Below are 25,060 nucleotides of genomic sequence, written 5' to 3'. Positions count from 1 at the left end.
CTTTTTGAACACGCTACCAGCAATAGCAGATTGCCAATGGCCTGGTAATCCTTTCGTTACTGGATACAGAGGTTTGGTAAAATGTTATCTTTGTTTTAAATTGTAATCTTAGTTTTAACCCATATATAGTGTAGATTTTAACTTGTTTGCAGATGTGATGGCCAATGCAATAAATGAAATAAAATGTTCTACTGCTGCTATAACCAACCCAATAGTGCCTGTGCAGTCTAGCTCATGGGGAAAAGATCAAGAGAAATATCCCAGAGAAATAGATTGTATTAAGCGAAGCCAAAACTTTTTGTTATGAAAAAGTTTGTTGTAAACGAGAAAAAAGAAAGAAAGAGAACACATGGGTGGATTCAAAAGGGGGTGGGAAATGGCAAAACAAAACACAGGGTAAAGCTACAGTAGGAGTGGCCAACCTATGGTACTCCAGATGTTCATGGACTACAATTTCCATCAGCCATGCTGGCAGGGGCTGATGGGTATTGTAGTCCATGAACATCTGGAGCACCATAGGTTGGCCACCCCTGAGCTACAGCAACAACAGCACAGAGATATTCAAGTGAAAACCAATACAGTTGCACTAACTGTGCCAAACATATTCACTGTAGCTGGTTTCTCAGAGCCTATGTAGAGTTCCCTGTGGTAACAAGAAGTCAAAGGAGTGGAGGCTTATCTGGGGAATTCAGATTAGCCTGTACACTCCCACACATGCCAGCTGGGTGACCTTGGGCTAGTCACAGCTTCTCGGAGCTCTCTCAACCCCACCTACCTCACAGGGTGTTTGTTGTGAGGGGGGAAGGGCAAGGAGATTGTCAGCCCCTTTGAGTCTCCTGCAGGAGAGAAAGGGGGGATATAAATCCAAACTCTTCTTCTTCTTCTTAACCCCTACCTGACTTCCTGTGGATCCAGTTTCCACTGGAGACTGGAAGCTGAAGACAAGGGGGAAATCCCAAATGTCCAGATATTTATGCTAAATGGTGCTGAACCTAAGTCAGCCTTCTTTCTAAGACTGACAAGCAGATTTCTCCAATCCTATGCAAACCCCAATCTCTACTTTCACCAATCAGAACCGTATACAATATAGTCCCACCTGCATCAAGCACCTAATAATGCCTCTGAACTTCCATGACAGATAATCGGTCTGGTCTGTATCAGATTGTTCTTTGTCCAGATAGGATTAGGTCTGTCAGGAGGGTCCTAAGTGGAATGGCACGGAATACCTCATTCTAATGGGGTTGAGGGGTCCAGATGATCTAGGTGGCACTTTTGACCCTGAGTTTTAGGATTTGTCACAATGTGTAATGAGACTAGCATAGTGTAGTGGTTAAGAGCAGGTGCACTCCAATCTGGAGAACCAGGTTTGATTCCCCACGCTGCCACTTGAGCTGTGTGGAGGCTTATCTGGTGAACGAGATTAGCTTGTGCACTCCAACACATGGCAACTGGGTGGCCTTGGGCTAGTCACAGTTCTTTGGAGCTCTCTCAGCCCCACCCATCTCACGGGGGGGGGAGGGAAAGGAGATTATAAGCCCCTTTGAGAAAGGGGGGTATATAAATCCAAACTCGTCATCTTCTTCTCAATATATCCACTACTAATTCTTTAAAAGCCTGTCATAAGCCCACTGGTGATGGCATGATAGATAGATATTTATTGTTACGGCCTTTTGGCCAGCCAATAGTTTAAAATCAGAGTACATGTGAATACATAGCACTCCACTTATACAAAAATATAATATAAATTAAAATCCATTATAAAATCTATTAATAAATAACATTAGCTTCAGGCATTATTACAGTCCTCATCACACAGTGCGGCTCTTTGTTTTAATAAGGAACTACGCTTGTTGTGCACCAATATACAAAATTTAGCTACCTTCTGTGAAATGGCAGAAACACGATCTTCTAATAATATTCTTATTATTCTGATGGCATGGAATGTTGGATGTGAGAGGAAATGGTGAGGATGGGTGTGTGTGTGTGTGTGTTTTCATGTTTCGGCCTGCAGGGGGCGCATTTTAGTGATATCGGCACCAACATTTCAGAGTATCATCAGGAGACTGTCCTGATGATACCCCCCAAGTTTGGTGAGGTTTGGATCAGGGGGTCCAAAGTTATAGACCCCCAAAGAGGCAGCCCCTATTCCCCATTGTTTTCAATGGGAGCTAAGGAGATGGGGGCTGCACCTTTGCTGTTTCAGGGTGGGGAGGAATCCACACCAAAACAGCATCACTTTCAATGTTGTTTTAACTGGGGACCCCAGATTCTCCCCTTAAGGTGGATTTAAAAGGAGAATCTGGGCTCCCTAGTTTAAACACCATTGAAAGTGATGCTGTTTGGGGGTGGATTCCAGCATCACAGCGGCCACCCATTGGGGGGGGGGGGACTCAGATTTTGCACCGGGATCCATTTTCCCTAGCTACGCCTCTGCCCGTAGTGGAAGGCAGAAGGGACTGCCAGCTGCCAGCTGAAAGCCCAGCCGGGGAGGGGGGGCAGGGGAGTCTGCCACCCTTGTCCTTGGAGAGCTGCTTTTATAAGCATTGAGGGTGGTGGTGGGGCTTGGGGAGGCATGGCCACGCCTCCAGGGGTGGGTGGGGGCATGGCCCCACCCCAAACCCACCCCATAAAAAATCTGTAGCTACATCACTGGGAGTAACCTGAAACTGGTATTTTACACCAATATAAACAGTTACATTTTTTTCACTTCATGTCAAGTCATGCTATATGACAGAACAGAGACTATACAAGATGATGCAAAAGCAGAGTTTGGGCCCCACCTTGAACTTTGCATCCCTTGTACAGAGGGATGAGTCTATCCATGTCTTCTGGGGGTTCAAAAATTGGCTCCAGGGTTGGATCAAAAAGATTCAGCATGGCGGCAGCAAGCTGGAAACCGACCTCCTTGGAGTTGAAATTGGCGTGCGTCCACTCGTTGGCATAGTACATGTTTGAGAACTTGGTCAGCGGACCTGCAGCTCTGATGGCCACGTCGTTGGTGTGGAAGTTGGTATCAATCACAAGCTTCCCGTCGTAAACAAGGCATGCGTCATTCACGGCCTTAAAGGTGTCATAATCCACTCTTTTGTGAGTAAAGTTAAAAAAGGCCTAGAAAGGTACAGAAAGGCAGAAAGCGCATGTAACTGTAAACTGTAAAAACTGTAAAAACAAAAAAGAACGCTCCCGTTTCCCGCTGTAACACAAGCGCCAATCACGATCAAGGAGCGAAACAGGCACCAAGATGATCCCGCCCACTTAGCTCAGTTCCAGGGGGCCAACTCAGTTGCTGTGGGGACAAGCTCTGGAATCAGCCCTCCACTGGAAGGGAACCGAAGTCGATCTTTAGCCTCCCTTCTGTAGTGGGGCAAAAAAAAGCCCCAAAAAACCATCCTTCTGTCCGCCTACAAGCTGATTTTGCACAATCGTACAATCTGTTCTAGCATGTATTCCAAAAATAAATTATACTAAAATATACTAATACAGAACTCCAATAGGCCCTTTTTTGAGTGTGTGTGCCGTAAGGTTTTCAAGGAAAGAGACATTAGGACAGCCATTCTCAACCAGGGTTCCATGGTACCCTGGGGTGCCGTGAGCATGTCCCAGGGGTACCGTGGAAACACTACTGCCCCCCCTCATTTTTGTGGTGTCTCCCACCGGCGCCAGCAAGGACATGGAGCTGGCCCAGGGGCAGGGCCTGCCACAAGGTCAGCAGCCACCCCCACCCCCAGTGCTTCCCTTCACCCAGGGAGGGGAAAGTGGGGTGTGTGGCAAGCAGGGGCAATGGGAGGGGATGGTGGAGGGTGGCGGCAGGGGTACCGTGAGATATGAAGAGTGAGGTCAAGGGTACCCTGACCTCGAAAAGGTTGGGAAACACTGCATTAGGAGATGGTTTGCCTCCACTTGTTCCCACGTCATGCCCCTGGTATTCCTTGGAGGTCTCCCATCCAAATATTAACCAGGGCCAACCCTTCTTAGCTTCTGAGATCTGAAACAATCAGGCTAGCCAGGGGCTAGCCAGGTCAGTCCCTAATAGCTACAAAGACATGACTGCTTCGATTATTTATCCATTAAAATATTTATATCCTGTCTTTCTTTATGGGACATGGAAGCTGACAACAATAGTTTACAAGCAATAAAATAGCCAATCCCAAATCTCTCCTCCCTCCTTCCCGTAAAAGATCCCTGCCGTACAAGCCCTGTTAAAAGTTCTGTTAAACGGGCAGGCCTCGCAGGGCCTCCTGAAGATGTCTCTCATCTTGTCAGGAAGCCCATTTCACAGTCATGATTTATCTATATATATATAAAAAGCTAACAGTGACTTTGTTAGTCACGCCCTAATGCCGAAACGGCTGGACGGTTCGCCCCCAAATTTTCACATGACGTCCCTCCCTGTTCTGGGCAGGTAATCAGACCTTCAAATCGCCGAAAGTCCATACCTGAGCCAGGTAAAACGTCTTTTTCCTGGCACACCAGGCCATGAAGCTGCCTCTGTTTAACTGTCACCCTTAGAATGTTCGTGCAGCCTGTCTGTCTGTGGCCTGAGGGCTTAGGATGTTCGTGCAGATGGGCAGAGATGAGCAGTGAAAACAGTAAACAGGCAATACTGGTAGGTAATATGAGTGGAAGTGAAACACATACACACTTTGCCGTGTGAGATGTCAGGTGGGGTCCCCCCTCACACGCAGGTAACTTTAACTCTCTATGCCTCACCCACTGCTACCACACAACACACATCCAGCTCATCCTCACATACCTCACTCTGCCCTCCTTCACATCCAACCACCACTTACCCACTTCCTCACCCATATTCACCACAGCTCTCTTTTACTAAAAGCGAGCTGGAGTTTGCCTTTTTCTTCTAAGAAAATCTGCGGGGTGGGGGCGAACCAACACTACTGGCTCAGTTTCTTTTGCACATGGCCCTTTAAGAACCCAGGGAGCTGGCCCTCACGATCTGGAGTGCCTCACCACCCCTGCCTCTGCTGCCTGACTGGGATAGCCTCCTTGCCCCAGTTCTGCCTCACACCCAAACCAGGACTGTGCGTGTCAACCAGCCTCATGGACAGCGGGATTCGCACTCTGGACAGTTCCGTTGTGGAATGGAAAGGGTTACCTTATACTAAAAAAACAAGACACCACCATATAACGATGTGCATTGAAAAGGGAAAGAGGGATTCCATTTGACCACCCCAAAAGGTTATGCTGCGGATCATTGGACCTGCATGGACATCTGTGTGGGTTGCGGACTGTGATGAGAAGGACAAATGCCACAGCAACGTGTGGCCGGGCCCTGCTAGTTATATATAAACTAGCACCAAGGCCCATTGTGGGGGAGATGCAATGGGTCCTCCTAGCAAAGGGTGGGGGAGGAAGGATTTCCCCATGCAATGGGCTTTACTGGGCCCATAGTGCACCCCCCGCTCCCAGTGTGATGCTTCCAACCTTCCTGCTCCTGAGTCTGTGGTTTGTGGTGGGGAGGGTAGCAAGGTGAGGCTTGTAATGGGGGAAGGCGGAGTAGGGATGCTTGGGCTGGGGGGTGGGCTTTGCCAGGCCTGTGGAGTAGTGGGCACCAAGACACTGCTGCTCCACCAGCCAGGGTGGCCTGTTGGGGTTGGAGGGGAAGCCAGGAGGGCTTTGCTGGGCTGGCAGAGAAGTAACCCCCACTGCTCTGGGCTGGCAGAGAAGCGGCACCATTGCTCTGCCAGCTGGGATGAGCTGCTGTGGGTTCTGGGAGGATGTGGAAGACTGGCAGAGCATTAGGGGGGCTGGCAGAGTCAGGCTTGCTCTTGGGTCAGGGGAAGGTGATCGGTGGAGGGGATGGAAAGTCGCCCACTTTGTGAGTCCTGATCCCTGATTGGTGGAGGGTTTGTTGTTGCGACATTCCATAGCTTAGCCATTTATTGGTGAGGATTTTCCTCCTCTTGAGGCAGACAGATCAGAAATGACCCCAGAGGAACATGGACTTTCAAAAGGGAGATTGTGAATTCTCTGGACTGCAGAAAGAAACTATCTTGTGGCTTTTGGCAACATCATTAATTAAAGCATTGAAAAACTTAATCTGTTAAGGAAACGTCCAACATTTTCGGCTTGTGTTTTAAACAGCAAGTCCAACCAAAGGACAAACATCTTCCAAATGCGGTGGAGAAAATGCAATTGACTATCCTGAGCACAGTCCAACGGGAAATGTTCCTGAACAGTTCTAAGTCTTTTCAGTGAGGTGTGCGCAGAAGAACATCCCACCAGACTGCATCCTCAGAGGCATAGCTGAGTAGGAGTGAGCCTGGGGTGTACTCTGTGCCCCCCCCCCGTGGCCCCCCACTTACCTTTTCCAGTCGGCAGAAAACAGCTTTCTGCCAGCAGAAAACAGGCCAGGCTGGTGGGGTGGCACCAGGGGGCAATTTTCGCATCCCCCCAGGCGCCTGCCCAGTGCAACACGCATCCCCCTCCCGGCCCCCTTGTAGCTCCGCCACTGCGCATCCTGTACTTCTTTCAGCACTGTGATCCTATCATTCTGCACCGATCTCTATGTGAGCAGCGGGCAGATTTAACACAGCGAAGATGTACACTTACAGAGCACTGCAGCCTGAATGCCTTTGTTTTAGTCGTGAAAGAGGCCTGCACAATGGGATCTGGGTGGCTGCCCTCATTCCACTGAGCCAGCAGAGAGTCGAGATGCACAGATACGCCGACTTTGGACAGCGCTTTGTCAACAGCTTTTTCTATGGCGTTGTCATTAATAGCAGTAACATTCGATTGCCGTGGTGGTTGCACAAGGTGTATTTGGCTGCCGCTAACTCCTAACGACACGAGGGCTTCTATGGTGGTGAAAACGTCGATGGTATTCCCATAAACAATAACATTCCCTGGGGAGAGGGAAAGAATAATTTAGAACACATAAAAACCTTATTAGTGTAACTTGGAAGATAATAATACTGAACTGATCTGCGACCCTCCGATGCTATGAAGCAAACAATGTTACCTAGCAACGGTCGCTAAGATAAATTGAGTGAAGAATCCGCAGAATACATCTCGGAAAGTAGCAAGCACTTAACACAGAAGTAGGACATTTATTATGCCCCCAGAATTTGAAACCCTTTGGATTGAGAACCTCCAGAACAAACTCTTTTATCACGTCCCCCCCTTTCCCACCCATGAGCCGCCCCCATCCCTTTTGTTTGGCAGGAGCACTTTCAAAGACAAATAAAAGAACCTGCAGAAGAGGCGGAGGAAAAGGGAAGGAGGGAAAGAGTAACGTAGCTACAAGAACTTGCAGAGATTTTCTCTCGTGATTTGAAAAGCAAGAAGAAACGTGTGTCCGATGCGTTGTCGAAGGTTTTCACCACCTGAATCAACTGGCTGTCGTGGCTTTTCTGGGCTCTGTGGCAACCGTCAGGTAGTTTTAACCTGCATCTACGGCTGGCACCTTTATAGGCATATTGCAATAAGATGTGTTCCTTGTTTTTTTGGAGAGAAACGCATCTTACCGTGATATGCCTTTTTCTATGATTCTGGTTCTATTCCAGCTATAGATGTGGGGAAACTGTCAGGAGCTCAAACACGGCCACATAGCCTGGAAGACCCACAACAAACCTGTCTGTTTTCTTCTCTCTCCTCCCGCTATGATTCTTTTATTTCCCTCCCACAAGATACAAAGAAATCCAAAAAAATAACAGGGATGACAACTAGGAACTTAGGATCCTCTGCGAGAACCCCAAAAACACATACAACGGATGAAGTAAAGCTTTTCACAGTGTTTAATTATTATTTTTTGGTGTACATCAAAAAGGTAACGTATAAATGGGACAGATGCATGTCAGGCAGATTAAATGATTGGGCTGTCAAGGGAAGAGAATTGGCTGTCTCTCCTTGCCAAGTAGGTACGCTGAGACTCCATCTACATGGAGGCATGAAAATGTACCCCTGTAATGGCAGTGGGGCCCAGCATGACGGGGCAGGCAGGGACGGTTGTGTCCAGTGCGGCTGTTGCTTCATCATCTGCTCCTTATTTTCTCTGTTGCACCTGCATGAAAGTGGAGACACCTGGGAATTTCTGGCAAGACCTCCTTCCTTCTCACTGTCCGTTTCTCAACTGGGCCATGCTGCATAGCTACAGGATGGCTTAGTAGCAGTGGTGCAGCACCAAAGGAGCAGGGGGTGCACGACGCACTGGGCGCGCGCTGGTGAGGGGGCGTGGGGTGGCATTCCAGGGCGTGGCAGGGGTGGACGGGGGCATGGCAAGGGGGCAGGGCGCATGCTTGTCTGGCCACAGTTTCCCCTGGCTCTGGCCCTGCTCAGTAGAAAAAGGGGAAAGCCCTTTAAAGGGCTAGTGGTTCTCAACCTTCGTAATGCCGCGACCCTTTAATACAGTTCCTCATGTTGTGGTGACCCCCAACCCTAACATTTATCCACTTTACAGATGGAGATCACTGATGCAGAGAGTCTTAGGCAACCCCTGTGAAAGGGTCATTCAACCCCCAAAGGGGTTCCGACCCCCAGGTTGAGAACCACTGGGCTAAAGGGTGTGGGCGTGCTGCAGGAAGAATGTCTCGTGCCATTAGGAAAGTGGAGCTTAGCTATGACCCCTTTTCAGATTCTCTTCTGAGCCAGAGAAAACCAGATATCTATTTTCTCTGGCTTAAAGGGAGAGGAGGAACCTGGGAGCTGCCTGAGTCAAGTGAGCAAATTGCACATAATGTCCTACAGATGCTTCCGTTTACTGCAAGGACATTCACTGCCCAAGCGTGGAAGAATATCAACATGAAAGCAATTCCAGAGTGGGCCCCCCCCCACCGTTTAGGGGTCCTCAATATCAGTGGGACCCATTATTGGGATTCATGGGTCCTTAATACCATCAGGACCCACTACCTCTCCCTCCTCCTCCTAGGAGGATTAGGTTCAGGCGGGACGCCATCTTAGGATATAATAACTGCTGTTTTTATTATAATTATGGATGTTTTTGATGATTTTATGTGGTTTTATGCTGTACACCGCCCAGAGCCCTTCGGGGATGGGGCAGTATATCAAATTTAATAAATGAATGAATGAATGAATGAATGAATGAATGAATGAATGAATGAATGAATGAATGAATGAATGAATGAATGAATGAATGAATGAATGAAACCAACCCAGGCTTGTCTCTGACTAACATGTGGATACCTGCAGGCTGTAATCCTAAGAATACTTTCCTGCAAGTAAGTCCCATTGAATAACATGGGAATTACTTCTGAGAATTACACTTCATCTCAGGCCCCTGACGCACAGGCCACTTACTGTGCAGCTGAGAAGCAATCTTTGCGTCAAACGGGGGCTCCCCGTTTTGTTTCCATTTGGTGTTTACCTCCCCTGAAATGTCTCTATCCGGGCTGATCTGCCGTTTTGCCTCTCACTGCCTTCTTTTTCATCGCCATGTGGGGTTGCCTGCCAGGTTTTTATGGTTGTTGTTGTTTGGGGCTGTCTGGTTTATCAACAGTTCGCTGGACAGATAGATCTTCAGACTACCCTGCTCGCCAGTGGCATATCTGCCAGAGGGACAGGCGGTGTCACATATCCCCGGGTGCCACTCATTTGATCACGTGCCCCCCCCCCCCCGCCCGGCCCCACTTACAGCTGCCTAGCTCCCTATGCGCCGCCGGGGGGCCGGGAGATCAGCTTGGGTGGGGAGTGGTGCTTGAGTCCCCGCCAGCCTCCTGCTCTGGCCCAGCTGGGCTGCAGTTGGGGGGCGGGGCGGTGGCCTGACAGATGCTCGTAAAAAATATTTTTCACTTATATATTTCATTACAAACTTAAATGGAAATGGACACAAGTTTACAAGTATGTAACAAACCAGCCATCCATACAAGAATAAGCTAGCCGGAAATCTAGACTCAATGCCGACCTCGTAATGAAACTTCAAGGATCATTAAACTGAATGGTACCAAGAAACACAACTTGTTAGAACGAAATGGGATAATCTACCAAAAACCAAACAGTATATGCCAGGGGTCTGCAACCTGCGGCTCTCCAGATGTTCATGGACTACAAATCCCATCAGCCCCTGCCAGCATGGCCAATTGGAAGAATTGGCCATGCTGGCAGGTGCTGATGGGATTTGTAGTCCATGAATATCTGGAGAGCCTCAGGTTGCAGACCCCTGATATATACAAATACAATCAATTTATAACCAAAATAGGAGGAGCACCAGTGGTGTAGGAGGTTAAGAGCTCGTGTATATAATCTGGAGGAACCGGGTTTGATTCCCAGCTCTGCCACCTGAGCTGTGGAGGCTTATCTGGGGAGTTCAGATTAGCCTGTACACTCCCACACCTTGGGCTAGTCACAGCTTTTCAGAGCTCTCTCAGCCCCACCCACCTCACAGGGTGTTTGTTGTGAGGGGGGAAGGGCAAGGAGATTGTCAGCCCGTTTGAGTCTCCTGCAGGAGAGAAAGGGGGGGATATAAATCCAAACTCCTCCTCCTCCTCCTCCTCCTCCTCCTCCTCCTTCTTCTTCTTCAAAATCCATATTGTAAACAAAAAATAATAAATTTAAAAACATATAAAGGGTACCCAAAGGGACTGAGCTCAGCTAGCTTGACTCCTGCTTCTCAGCGGGGGAAATAAGTAGCAGGCAGCAGAGGTAGAAAAAGAGACAAGATGAGTTCCGAGGGAACGTCTCCAAAGTTCTGCTGTGTACATGTTCTGAGGGAGGGCCAGAGAATGTCAAAATTCTGCCTGAAGAAAAGTTTCCTGATTCTGGCTCTTAACTGTACTTGGCTTCAGGACGTGCTCTTTGCTTTCTCCAGTGAGGATTTCCCATTTATTGTCCTCACAGAGGACTGCGAGAGCTCATTCTTGGGCTTTAGGTCAAGTGGATGCTGGAATCTCCCAGGCTGATGAATGTAGACTGTCATTATTGATGGAATTGCTATCACAGCGGTTGAGGGCAAAAAATTGCCCTCTGGCAAATAAGTTAAAGAGCTTTTCGTGAAATGGCGTCTCTATAGTAACAGTATTTCCCTACTAGCACAGTTGACTGCTAGATCCAAGGGAAAAGTAATAGTAATGCAGATACCGCAGGACAATTTCAGGAACGAAACTGATTAACATGAAATTACAAAATGACTGCGGAATAAATTCAAAAGAGCAAAATTGCCGTTAAATTCATTGATTGATTAAAAACGTTTCTCTCCTACCATTTTCCCCAAATAAATCTAAGGCAGATTACAAAATAAATTAAAATATAAACAGATGATCACCATTAAATTCTAATAAAGAGAGAACTGTTACAAATAACATTAAATTCTAATAAATAGAGGACTGTTACAATGTCACTATTAACTCCTCATACAGATGGTACCTACAATTAGAACCGTCACTGAAAACCATTCCTAACCAATTATACCTGGCATAGTTTCCTGAACAAAGCAGATGTCTTACCTGTGTTTCAGGAAGGCTGTTCCACCAGGTCATCACAGAAAAGACCCGAGTGTACCTGTTAAGTGCATGACCTGTACTGGAGGCAGAGGCATTCCTCCCATTGGGCAAAGTGGGCAGTTGTCCAGGGCGCCCCATTGTGGGGGGCGCAAAAACTGCAGGTTCGTTCGTGGGATGTTTTGTATTTTCAGTGTTTTTCGGTTTTTGGCCTGCAGAGGGCGCAGTTTTTAGGCTAGCAGCACCAAAATTGCAGGGATGTTTCGGGAGACTCTCCTGATGATACCTGCCAGGTTTGGTGAGGTTTAGTTCATGGAGTCCAAAGCTATGGACTCCCAAAGGGGGTGCCCCATCACCCATTGTTTCCAATGGGAGCTAACAGAAAATGGGGGCTACACTTTTGAGGGTCCATAACTTTGGACCCCCTGAACCAAACTTCACCAAACCTGGGTGGTATCATTAGGAGAGTCTCCTAAAGATACACTGAAAGTTTGGTGCTGCTAGCTTAACAATTGCACCCTGACAGTAGGCACCCCCCAAATTTCCCCAGATTTTCCTTTTAAATCCCTCACCTTTGGCATGGATTTAAAGGGAGAATCTGAGGTCCCCAGTTTAAATATTGAAAGTGATGCTGTTTCAGGGTGGGGGAGAATCAACCTCAAAATAACATCACTTTCAATGTTGTTTAAACTGGGAACGCCAGATTATCCCTTTAAGTTGGATTTAAAGGGAGAATCTGGGCTCCCTAGTTTAAACACCATTGAAAATGATGCTGTTTGGGGTGGATTCCAGCATTACTTGTTTAAACTAGGGAGCCCAGATTCTCCTTTTAAATCCACCTTAAAGGGAGAATCTGGGGTTCCCAGTTTAAATAACATTGAAAGTGATGCTGTTTCCCCCCAATTGGGGGGACTGGATACAACACCATAAAATGTTTTCATAGCAGTAACAAAACATTTTGAAAGCATTTTGAAAATGTTTTCAAAAAAATATTTCTGCTGTGTGGCATGGCCTATTGCTGTATTCAGATTTGTGAGTTGGGGCATGTTCTATAATGTGATGGTGACTTTGAAACGACCTGGGGGAAAAATAATTGCTTGGTCACAGTGGGGGAGGGCGGCTGCCCATGTGGTGGGGGGGCGCCAAACTCCAGTTTGCCTAGATACGCCACTGGGCATAGCTACAAGGGGGCGGGGAGGGGGCGCGTTGCACCAGGCACACGCCTTGGCGGGGGGGGGGGGAGCAAACTCAGGTTTTGCCCAGGGCTCCAGTTTGCCTAGTTACGCCACTGACTGGAGGCCATACAAAGCAGAACTTGAGTGGAGGAGCTATGACAAAGAAGTTCTCCTGCAAGTCTGTGCTTTCTTGTTTATAAAGGGCTTCGAGGACAAGCACTTTGAATTGAATTCAGAAACCAATGGGAAACCAATGCAAATATCTTAAAATTCGTGTAATATGAGTAAAACCATTCGCGGCCTTGGCCCTGCTTATCTGAGGCCCTGCCTGTCTCTCCCTATACCGCCCTTCTAGGCCCCTCTGCTCGTCGGAGGCGGACCTACTGGTGATCCCTGGCCCCAAGGCGATCCGGCTGGCCTCTACAAGGGCCAGGGCTTTTACGGCTCTGGCCCCTACCTGGTGGAACAGGCTTCCGGGTGAGATCAGGGCCCTGCAGGACTTACAGAGTTTCCGCAGGGCCTGTAAAACGGACCCGTTCCACCAGGCATTTGGACAGCCGGGATGATGTCAACTTCGTCCTAAAGAACATCTGGCCTCCCGTGGGTACACAGAGGGGGGAGGGAGGGGTTGAAGCCATCTGCAAGTTTTAGTATTTTATGTATGTTATGATATGTTTTAAATTGTTTTATGACTGATGGACACCGCCCTGAGCCTTTGGGGGAGGGCAGTATATAAATATGATAGATAGATAGATAGATAGATAGATAGATAGATAGATAGATAGATAGATAGATAGATAGATAGATAGATAGATAGATAGATAGATAGATAGATAGATAGATAGATAGATAGATAGATAGATAAAACGGCTTGCCCTTGCACAGAGAGAACGTAGCCTAGTCTCGAGATCTCTGTAGCACTGATCATAGAAGCCAAGTTGGCTGAAGGAAACCATCTGATCTGCCAGATGGAATCTTTTGCCCCAGCATCCACCTGTTCTCAAGTAAAACAGCAGAGTCCACCACTGCCCCAAGACTGAGGCTAAGATAATTAGCCCCAACAAAGTTAGGAGGTGTAATAGCACCCAAAATGACGTCAACCTTGGCAACCAACTTCATCTACACAATGGCAACAAGGATGATTGAGGGACTGGAGCACCTTCCTTATGAGGGGAGGCTGCAGTGTTTGGGGCTCTTTAGTTTGGAGAGGAGACGTCTGAGGGGGGATATGATTGAAGTCTATAAAATTATGCATGGGGTAGAAAATGTTGACAGAGAGAAATTTTTCTCTCTTTCTCACAATACTAGAACTAGGGGGCATTCATTGAAAATGCTGGGAGGAAGAATTAGGACTAATAAAAGGAAACACTTCTTCACGCAACATGTGATTGGTGTTTGGAATATGCTGCCAGGAGGTGGTGATGGCCACTAACCTGGATAGCTTTAAAAGGGGCTTGGACAGATTTATGGAGGAGAAGTCAATTTATGGCTACCAATCTTGATCCTCTTTGATCTCTGATTGCAAATGCCTTAACAGTCCAGGTGCTCGGGAGCAACAGCCGCAGAAGGCCATTGCTTTCACTTCCTGCATGTGAGCTCCCAAAGGCACCTGGTGGGCCACTGCGAGTAGCAGAGAGCTGGACTAGATGGACTCTGGTCTGATCCAGCTGGCTTGTTCTTATGTTCTTATCTCTACCTTGTCTGGATTCAATTCCAGCTTGTTCTTCCCCCAAATTCACTTGGTCCCCTCCAGCATACAAATACTGCTTCAGGACAGCCACTTCCAGAGGCCATCCAGCTTGGGAGTCATCACGCAACTGGTGACACCAAACTCAAAAAGCTATGGACAATCCAATTTAAAGATTTCATATGGATATTCAAAAAAAGGGATGACAATACAGAACACTGTAGACCAGGGGTCTGCAACCTGTGGCTCTCCAGATGTTCATGGACTTCAATTCCCATCAGCCCCTGCCACCATGGCCAATTGGTACTGTCACAAATATTACACCCATGCGTACTCCAACTCACTAGGTTGGAGTACGCATGGGTGTAATATTTGTGACAGTACCTGTTGTACACCTACCATGGCCAATTGGCCAATTGGCCATGGTGGCAAAGGCTGATGGGAATTGTAGTCCATGGACATCTGGAGAGCCACAGGTTGCAGACCCCTGCTGTAGACCCACAGGATAAATCCTATGAAGTAGATGGATCAATCACAGCCTTATGAACGTGGGGAGCTAAGAAAGCACTGAACCCTTTGCCCCTAATCTTGACTCCCAGCTCTGGGCACTTTAATAATATTAAAGGACTGTGTTGAAAACTGCTGAGAGATCCAGCAGTATCATTAAAATTCAGTCTCAGCAAATAGTGTCCCAGACAGGGAGAAAGACGTCGCATGCACACTATGAAACAGAAGAGGACCACAAATTTCATCTGCCACACATCTTAGAAAGCTATCATGTCATGCAGGAGGCTTACAGGCATGAGACCAGTGGCATACCTACCACGGGGACATGTGGGGACATGTGCCCCAGGCGCATGCCAATTAGTCATGCGGGGGGCGCAAAATTCCCCTCCATGTGACTACGACACTGAGCCTGGGAGCAGGAAGCAGCCTCTCCAGCCTGGGAGGAAGGAAGGCAGCTCCCTGGGCCCAGGAGGTATTTGGGGCATGGCTCGCGAGGGTGGCATGGGGGCCCATTTGGGGGGCGGAAATTTTGGAGTCCGCCCCAGGCTCCATTTTCACCAGTTACACCTCTGTATGGGACAGTGCTGTAAATGAATCAAATTTCCTGATGCAGCTATGTTGGCGTCCATACAAGATCAGCTCAGTTAATGTTAAGTGGCGTAGGAGGTTAAGAGCGTAGGAGGATCCAGCAGTTGCGTAGGAGGTTAAGAGCTCGTGTATCTAATCTGGAGGAACCGGGTTTGATTCCTAGCTTTGCCGCCTGAGCTGTGGCGGCTTATCTGGGAAATTCAGATTAGCCCCTGTACTCCCACACATGCCAGCTGGGTGACCTTGGGCTAGTCACAGCTTTTTGGAGCTCTCTCAGCCCCACCCACCTCACAGGGTGTTTGTTGTGGGGGGGACCTTTGAGTCTCCTGCAGGAGAGAAAGGGGGGATATAAATCCAAACTCCTCCTCCTCCTCCTCCTCCTCCTCCTCCCCCCCCTCCCCCTCCCCCTCTTCTTCTTCTTCTTCTTCTTCTTCTTCTTCTTCTTCTTCTTCTCTGTAACAAAATCAAGTAGGTTTGGAAGGTGGTGCTGTACAGGATCCAGGGCAGAGCACAATGCGTGTAGCCTTTTCTGCTTCCCTATCCCACTGCGGTCCTTGTTCTTGGGGGTGATGGTCATGAATACCATAGGGGGAAAAGTGGGAGTCTGCTGAGGGAGAGACGGCAGAACAGAAATCCCCACTCCAGCGGAAATGCCCACCTGTGAGCAGGAGAAGGACGTGCCATCAAGTTTCTGCTGACTCATGACAGCCTCTTCCAGGGGGCATTCCAGGCATGAGATGAGCACAGGTGGTTTGCCATTGCCTGCCTCTGCAGAGCAACCCTAGCACCCTAGTCTTCTTTGGTGGTCTCCCATCAAAGCACTAACCACAGCTGACCCTGATGAGCTCCCAGGGGCTGATGAACTTGGCCCAAACTGGGATGATCAGGCTGTTCTGTTGCCAGAAGCCGACCACGATCAGACGTGTCGCTGCAGTGGGGACATCCGGGGCGGCTTGTCCCAGGCGCCGCCACTGCCGTCACGTGTTGGGGGTGGGGTGGGGCGTGTTGGGGTGGGGTGAGGTGGGAGGAGGCACGCGGTGAAGCTCATGCCCTGGGTGCAGTTCCAGTGGTGGGATCCAAAATTTTTAGTAACAGGTTCCCATGGTGGTGGGATTCAAATTGGCGTAGCGCCAATGGGGCTGGGCGGGGCACAATGGGGGCGGGGCATTCCTGGGCAGGGCTGTGGCAAGGACGCAGCTGCTGCGCCGGTCCTTGGGCGGGAAACGGATGCACGCAGGCGCAGGCTGCCACGCATGCCGGTGCACCTCCTGCTAGACTGCTTCAAGTTCTATGCGCTACTGCTGAGAGGAGGGGCGTAACTAAGGCAAACACCACGTGGCAAAATCACCAATTAGTAACCCCCTCTCGGCACACGCAAATAATTAGTCACCTACTCTCGGGAACCTGTGAGAACCTGCTGGATCCCACCTCTGTGCAGTTCCCCCTCCCTTCATCGCTGACCCCGATGCACACCAAAGTCCAGTATTTTTCCTTTGGTATTACAATTCCAAAACAGAACTGGGCAATATAATCAATTCCAGCCTATGGTAACCCATTAGTTATCATAGAGCTAAGAAGCAGGTGGATGGGAAGAGCAAAACTACTTTAACGGCCTCAAACAGATCAATTATTGTTCTATTTACTTTAATGCCACTTACTGCCCTTTTAAAAAACATGCTCGTAGGAATGCGCCGGCTTTGAAATGACGATGCAGGAGTCATGTGGCGCAGCCGCCCCATTCCCTCTGATGTGCTTTCTGCTTAATGTAATTTCTGCCGGGCTAAGAATTCAGGTCAGACTGAGGTCATGAAAGTTTTATACTCCAAATTGGAGGAAATGAATGAGGACGCTCGGCGGCGGGACGTGAGTGTCTAATATTAAATGATAAATCCACGATAATGGGCTTTATTTATGGTCCCTGTTACTTCTCAGGCTAATATTACATTTCTCGCAGATACATTTTCATGCAGTAAAAAGTTTATTTGAGAATTACGAGGCATCTGTCGGATTGATGTATCTGATTTTGTAGTCGTAGGCCACATAGCAATACTTATAATAAACTGAAAACTTGATTTCCTGAGGTCACAGAGAGAGCCTTATTTCCCTTAATCTAATGTTTTTGCTCAGACTAGCCCAGTGATGGCAAACCTTTTAGAGACCGAGTGCCGGGGTGGAGCAAGGGGAAACTGTATCCGAGGCATACGTGCACCTTGCACCCCTGCCAAGCCCCCATCTGCCCCCGCCCTGCCCTGGAATATCCCTGGAATGCCCCGAAATAACCACACCACACCCCTGGAACGCCCTCACCATGCCCCTCAGTTGCACACCCCTCGTCCCCTTGGCGCTACGTCACTGCCAAGTGCCCAAACTGGGGCGACAGCGCGTGTGTCCACAAAAAGGGCTCTGAGTGCCACCTCTGGCGCGCGTGCCTTAGGTTTGCCACCACTGGACTAGTCCAATCTTTGTCAGATCTCAGAAGCTAAACACGGTCAGCCCTGGTTGGTACTTAGAGAGGAGACCACAAAGGAAGTCCAGGTTGCTGCCCAGAAGTAGGCCATGGCAAACCACCTGTAAGGAATTCCATAGAAGCAGAAATAAAAGGCTCTTTGGTGAAAAAAGACCGTTTATTCAGACATCTTAGAAAGCTCAAGAAGTACCGCGCGGTAGGCTTGGGAATGACACTTCCGCCCAGAAGCACAGGTTCATAACTCTATTCATCCCATCCCCTCCCGGCTTCCGCCATGGGAGCGGAGAACTTCATCTCACCAGCAGCAGAGATAAAGTCTCCGCCCGATGAAAATGGCCCATCGCTGGGCTGTGGGAGATGTACTTTCCAAGGTTAAGTGACTGCGCTCTTACCATCAACACCATTGGAAACCTTTACACTCTGCGCTCAGCCTTAAAAGACCCTCCCCCAGGTTTATCACGGAAAGCGGATTGGAAAGCAGGAAAATAAGGGTAGGAAGCGTCAATATTTTCCGGAATAAACCCATTGATTATACCCAGAGGAATATCCCGCAAGAGACTAAAATATTGCAAGCGTTTGCGATTAAAGCGAGAAGTCCAGGATAGAAGCGTCAATTTAAGTAGTGCTTTGTGGCCATCAATAATAGTCGGTCAGAAGTCTCTCCGGCCGGAGGTCGTGCCAGGCATCGAGCGAGGGAGCCTCGCGGAAGTAAACTGGAATGGAAGACAGGATGAATGTTACTAAAGAGAGTTAGAGCAAAATCAATGTCGGGGCAGTGACATCATTAATCACTTTAGTAATCTGAAAAGGTCCGCGAATCTTTTACCTAGTTTGGAGAAAATTTATGCAACGTCTGAGATTTTTTGGTAAGACAAATACACCCAAAGCCCACCGCATGAGGAAAATCCAGCGGTGCTTATCCGCTTGCAGGCTTTTGGAGTCCTTAGCCTGTTGTAAATGCGGTCTGGACGATTTCCATCCCTCGACTAGGGATGAAATCCATTGTTGAAACTCCTGGAGGATCCAAAAGCTGTCGCGGGTAGCATTCGCGGTACGCTTGGCCGAGAACGGCGACCAGACACAATAATTTCAAAGGGGTTTTTCTTGGTACTGCTATGAACCGCATTGTTACTAGTAAGGCGTACTCACATAAGCCGAGGAATGAGCTACGCGCAATTGTTATTAACTTGGTGGTGAGTTGGTGTAACAAGCGTAAATACTGGCACTCTACAAGGGGTTACTGTTAAGGTTCTCGCCGACTCACGATCGTCACTTTGAAGCGAGCGCAATTGGTAGGGGCGGCTGACCGCCCGACCCCAACAACCCAAAACGCCAGAACTGGGGAAGCGAATTGGGGGCGCAGCGGTCGGAGAGCCACCTATACTTGGTAGGAGTGTAGGCGGTAAACTATGTTGAATAGTTTAGCGATGCTAACTTGAGGGCCGAGGAGGGGATGGGAAGCACATGTGGAATAAAAATGGGCTTGTTTAGAAAACCGAAGTCCACCACCACCCCCACAAGACCCAGGTGTTGCCGCTGACTTTCTGGCAAGAATCTGTAATAAAATCCATGGAGATGACTTCCCAGGAGGCGGGGAGGAAGGCCACCGGAGAGGGTTTCCAACAGCCCATGGGGGCTTTCCCCTGGCAGAATGGTTTTGGCTTCTGCAAACAGAGCAGCCTTTTACTATAAGTGCGCCTCAATGTCCTTGCGCGTGCGCTTCCACCAGGGCTGTGGCCGGGCCAAATGCAGAGATTTTTCAGAAAAGCCAAAATGTCCAGCCGAGGCCCGGAGCATCGTTGGCGGGCTTCAAAGAACACAACTCGCTTGGGAGGGGCGTGCCAACACTCCCCCCCCTCCGCCAAACCCCATTCTCCAAAGCGCGGTGGGAGTCCACTTTCCCTCCGCTGGAGGCTGGAGTGCAACCCGCCTCCTCGAGTTCACCGCGGAAAGGGAGAGCGAAGAGACTAGGAATGGGCGGTTGAAGGAGGTGGGCGTTGAAGATCGGGATGACAGCCAGTCCTAACTGGGAGGGAGGAAGTACAAGTGCGTGGAATGTCTCGTGAAGGGCAGCTCCACTCCCATCACGAATGACCCGTGGCAGCGTCAGCCAGTTTATTATTTTTCAGCGGGAAAAGAATGGACTATGAAGAAGCTTGAGAAAAGAAATGTCGGCCGCATGGAGTTGTTTGCGGACATCTTGAGGGGGGTGGAAAGAAGCTGACCAGGTTTTGTGATCCGAGATACCAAACCTGAAAGGGGTGTTTAGCCCCCCCCCTCCAGCCAGTATGGCGCCAAGTGGAAAGATGCTTTACTTTGATGGCTGCAATCTCTTTATCCCCCCACAGTCAGTTGAAATCAGCACGAGGAGAATTTCTTTGATAAATAAGCACCACCGGCAGACCAGCCTACCATGCTTTATTTTTTTCTGCAACAGGGCTGCTGCCCCAAAGCGGCTTTGTCCGAGGCATCCACGTGAACCACAAGCGGGAGATCTGGGTCAGGGTGCTTTAGGATAGGTTACGGTGGTAAAGAAAGCAGACTTTAAAGAGCTGAAAGGCTGTTTGACATTCTTCAGACCAGGAAAGGGGCCCGGGCTTGGCGGACAGTGGATCTTTACCTTTAAGTCGCGTAAGGAGGTCTGTGAGAGAGGGAGAGTCAGCTCAGCGGATTGGGGTTATAAAGTCCGCGATAGAAATTAGCAAAACCCCAGAAAAGATTGGAGTTCTTCTGCGGTTGGTGGGGAGCAGAGCCATTGGAGGACGGCGTCGAATTTTAGCTTGGGATCCATTTTTTAAAAAAGCCCCTCGAGGCGAGATCCGGTAACCCAAATAGTCAATGGAGGTCTGGTGGAAACAGCCATTTGGAGGAGTTTGGCAAAGAGAGGTTGTTGAGCAAAGCGTTTCCAATACTTCCCGGGCATATAGCTTCATGCTCCTCCATGGTTTGTCAGAATAAAATTAAAAGCGTCATCTAAGTATACTGCCACAACTCCCTTGTACAATAAATCATGGAGAACTTTTCGTTATTGAGGGGCCATATAAAAGCGGGGGGCCCATAACTTGAATGGCATTATTAGAGGTATTCCAAACTGTCCAAACTTTGTTGTTAAGCATGATCAAAGTGTTTCCGCCAGCCTTCAGCGAATTCTGACCGCTGTAATAAGCTTCTCTCAGGTCCTAATTTTAGTAAAGATCGCCCTTTGCCCGAAAGTGCATCTAAAAGGTCCTTGATCAAAGGCAAAGGAGATATTTATTGGACAGGGAGACTGCATTGAAGACCTCCGATAATCTGTGCAAAAGCCGTGAAGACCCATCTTTCTTTTACAAACAAAAGCGGGGTGGCGTGTATTGTGTTTGGTAGCCCGCCCGATATGAACCCTTGGCGAGGTTCTTCTTGTCCAAAAGAAACACGAAAGTTCCTTCTCCTCATTGGGACTCATGCGGTAGAATTCTACTAGCTTTGGGCAGTTAGCCCCTGGCTGTATAGCGATTTTGCAGTCCAGTGTCTCTATGGGGTGGGGCAACTGATGGCGCATTCTTACTCCCTGAAAAAACTCTGGCTACAGATCTTGAATGCGCCCGATTGGGATGCCGAATAGAATCGGGAACAATGGCTGATAAAGCCAGGGGAGGGTGTGTGTCAGGAGAAGTTGAGTTTTCCCCAATTCATGTGTGTTCACCGCAGGGAGGGTCAGTGAATTCTAAGATCCGTTCTTTCCAAATGAACTTTGGTTGCGTGTAACAATAACCATGGCATGCCCAAAACTATGGAATGTTTGGCCACTGGGCGCCAAAATAAAACTAATTTTCTCCCAATGAGTGCGGTATAGCGGAGGAGAACCCGGTTGTGTTGTTTTGAACTTTGGGCGGTCCTTAACGTTCCCGAGAGGAGCTGCCCGTCCATTTGGGTGAATGGTATGGAAGGCTTAGCCAGGGAATTGTGGTCGAGACCTAGCTCCTCTGCCACAGGGCGCGATGCCAAGCAATGGGAGCAGCCAGAATCCCACAAGGGCTGAGGCTATAATGCGAGGTATGTTTAAGCGGGGTTGGCCAAGCAGCTTGGACGAGTAATGGGGCGCTGCCTTCACTCACAGCGTCAGAATTCCGGACCCATATCCATGGGGGCTTCGAAGAGAAAGAGCAAACAGCTGCTTCCCCCCTCCTCTGGGTAGCCTTCGATGACCGCTTAGAAGAGAACCCGTCCGGGAGGCGTGATTTCGCGTGGTAGCTTGGCAGATGGAGAGTGCGGCGTGGCTGGAAGCGGTTGGTTTTGTTTCTTCGGACAGTTGGCGGCTAGATGACCTGGTCCTCCGCCAGTAAAGGCACAATCCCAGTGTCGGCGGCAGCTCAAAGGAATTGGTCGGCGGAAATGGCTGGAGCTTACCTTATTGGGACGCCAGTAGCAGAGCATCCCGGCGTAAATGACCCGCCTCCGACGCAGTATTCAAAGCTGAGGGCGCCACCTGGGATCCCCAACGCTGGGTTAATCAACGTAGTCGCGAAAGGAACCCTGAATTAAAACACCGTTTCCGCAGCTTGCAGATCAGCAACATCTGAGAGATATTACGCATTTCATCGCGTTCAGGCCACTCAGGAGAGTGGGGAGCAGCCGCCGCCACGCGGAAATTCACGCGAGGAGCAAATTCTGCAAAAGCGAACCGGTTGCCCTGCTGAATAGATTTTGATGGTCGCGGATAGCCTCATTTCGGCTTTCCGGATCTTGGAAGCTGGCGCTCTTAAAGACTGGAGGAATCTCACGGGCACCCGTCGCGAGAGTCTTCATCTTACCAAATCAAAAAGGGTCAACAAACCAGTCGGCTGCTGCCCCATCAGGACTGAGCCCGATGTCCGTATTACACCAGCTCAGACGGTTTATAGATCATCATAGTCCCTCCATGTATGGGCATCGAGGTTGCAAAATGAAGTAGGGAAAGCTTGGAAGCGGTCCCACATCAAAAAGCGGGCAGGTATGGGGCCTATAGTAGCACCTTTCCACGGCTCTTAAGCGCCCGGCAGAAGAGCGTGATTTACGCGGAGTTGAGCAAGCGGGTTAGCGAACTGTGATTTACTGGGGAGCGAATCGGGGCGGTATCAATGCGGTGCAGCTGGTTTGAGTAGCAGGACCCAGCCACGTTACCTCTGGTTCCGGCAGTTTCGGTAACAGCATAGACTCCCAACTTGGGGCTTCCTGGTCTGCTGCTGCTCCTCCAGTTCCTCTCCCGCGCGCCAGCTCAATACTCTCTGCTAGCAGGTCAATGCATCACAATTATGCGCATGCAGGAGCTGCTTTCTACGTTCAATTTAATTCAGATTAGTCCCGTTTGCAGCTAGCTGCAGTAAGCTCACTTTGCGTGCGCCAAAGGCCTGGGCAGCTTTGGCGTTGCGCTGTAAATCCAGTCCTGGAGTGTTACCAGGACCTTATCATGAGCTTGACAGATTCTGCGCATATTGTCCGTTAAGGGCGCATCTTTGCTTACGGTCAACTTCGAGTTGGAACTTCTTTCGCGTTGCTGTTCGGTCCCTCTGCGGAACATGCCGCTCTCTTGCAGCCTTTGTGCCGTTCCTCACTCCCATAGCTGGCGTTCACGGGTCCATGCTTCTTGGGCATCTGCGCTTGATGTGGCCCACTTCCTCATACAGTTCTCTTTAGATGGGAGAGGGGGCGAATCAAACCGGCTGGGAGTGCAGGCTTTTCTTGGACTGCCAGGTAGATCTGGAAGCGAGACATCGGCGGAGACTACACGTAGCCACCGGCTCCCTGGGAGTGCAGCAGCTGATGACCGGGATCAGGGGTCCCGATTCGAGGAGCGTCTGAGGACACCCCTCCCAATCCAGGTTTTAGTCCAGAGTGATAGCCTTGACGGGCCCAATTTGATCTTTATTACCCGCGGTGGTTCTTTAGGAACATCACCCAAAATATCTGAGTCCAGGAATCGTTCAATGGACTCCTGGAGTTGCGCATGAAAGGTGGTCAGGCCCATCTCCTCCATGAAACAGGTTGCATCTGAGGTTTATGTAATGCATCAGTAGAGATCCGATCACGAACAGTTTCGATCCGAACTGGCGCCCCAAAGCGACATCCCCATGTAGAGTCCCCATGATTCGTCGTCCGTCCCTCCGTTCCAGCGAATGGTAAAGGAAGACTTCGTTAACGCTGATCTCGAGGGCGGGAAAGAGTCACCAGCGAGACCCGTTCTCCCGCCGGTTCCTCCAGATCCAGAAGGGAAGGTGAAGACCCTCTTTGGGGGAGCTACGCGCTTTTAGCTTCACCCAGTAATATTCGACTACCTCTCCAAAATGCGGAGAACACCAGGAGTCCACTTACTAGGGATATAGATGAATTAGCATTCCTGCCACAATGTAAGAATTCCGCTTAGAAGCAGAAATAAAAAAAGGCTCTTTGGTGAAAAAGGCCGTTTATTCAGACATCTTAAGAAAGCTCAAATTACCTGCGCGAGTGGCAGGAATGACGCTTCCGCCAGAAGCACAGGTTATAACTCTATTATTATCCCCTCGGCTTCCCATGGGAGCGGAGACTTCATCTCAGCGCCAGAGATAAAGGTCTCCGCCGATGAAGAGCTTTAACCCATCGCCCGGGCTGTGGAATGTACTCAAGGTTAGGCGGCTGCCCTTACCATCAACACCATTGAAACCTTTACACCACCTCTCTCCATCTCTTGCCTTGAAAGCCCTATAGCTGTGGTGGTGAACCTTTGGCATTCCAGATGTTATAAACTACAATTCCCATCAGGCCCTTTCAGCATGGCTAATTGGCCAAGCTGGCGGGGCTGATGGGAATTGTAGTCCATAACATCTGGAGTGCCAAAGGTTCACCACCACTGCCCTATAGGAAAGCATCCTTTGCTTACTGTTCCCACCACCCAATTTTTGCTGGGCTTAACAGCGTAAGTCATTTGTTTTATAACCCACAAACACCCCGCTGTGAACTTAGAAGAAGTCTGTTATACACTGTGTCCAGTGAGAAGGGAATGTTTAGACTAAACATTCCCTTCTCACTGGACACAGTGAGGGAACTAAACATTCCCTTCTCACTGGCCGCTCTAATCTGGAGAATTAGAACATAAGAACATAAGAACAAGCCAGCTGGATCAGACCAAAGTCCATCTAGTCCAGCTCTCTGCCACTCGCAGTGGCCCACCAGGTGCCTTTGGGAGCTCACATGCAGGATGTGAACGCAATGGCCTTCTGCGGCTGTTGCTCCCGAT

General features: G+C 49.2%; 1 protein-coding gene across 1 annotated transcript in view; it reads right to left on the bottom strand.

The window, feature by feature from the left end:
• CFAP61 (cilia and flagella associated protein 61) overlaps positions 1–25,060 on the bottom strand; it is a 172,523-nt gene that overhangs the window by 52,812 nt on the left and 94,651 nt on the right. Inside the window, exons 22-23 of the mRNA XM_048515371.1 lie at positions 6,571–6,863; positions 2,781–3,108 (exon numbers count right to left, since the gene is read on the bottom strand). Coding sequence (XP_048371328.1) covers positions 2,781–3,108; positions 6,571–6,863 — 621 coding nt within the window. The remainder of the gene's footprint in view (positions 1–2,780; positions 3,109–6,570; positions 6,864–25,060) is intronic.

This window comes from Sphaerodactylus townsendi, linkage group LG14, assembly GCF_021028975.2.
Source record: "Sphaerodactylus townsendi isolate TG3544 linkage group LG14, MPM_Stown_v2.3, whole genome shotgun sequence".
Classification (NCBI taxonomy): domain Eukaryota; kingdom Metazoa; phylum Chordata; class Lepidosauria; order Squamata; family Sphaerodactylidae; genus Sphaerodactylus; species Sphaerodactylus townsendi.
Note: the sequence above shows the minus strand (reverse complement) of the source record. Positions and strands in the feature narration are given on the sequence as shown.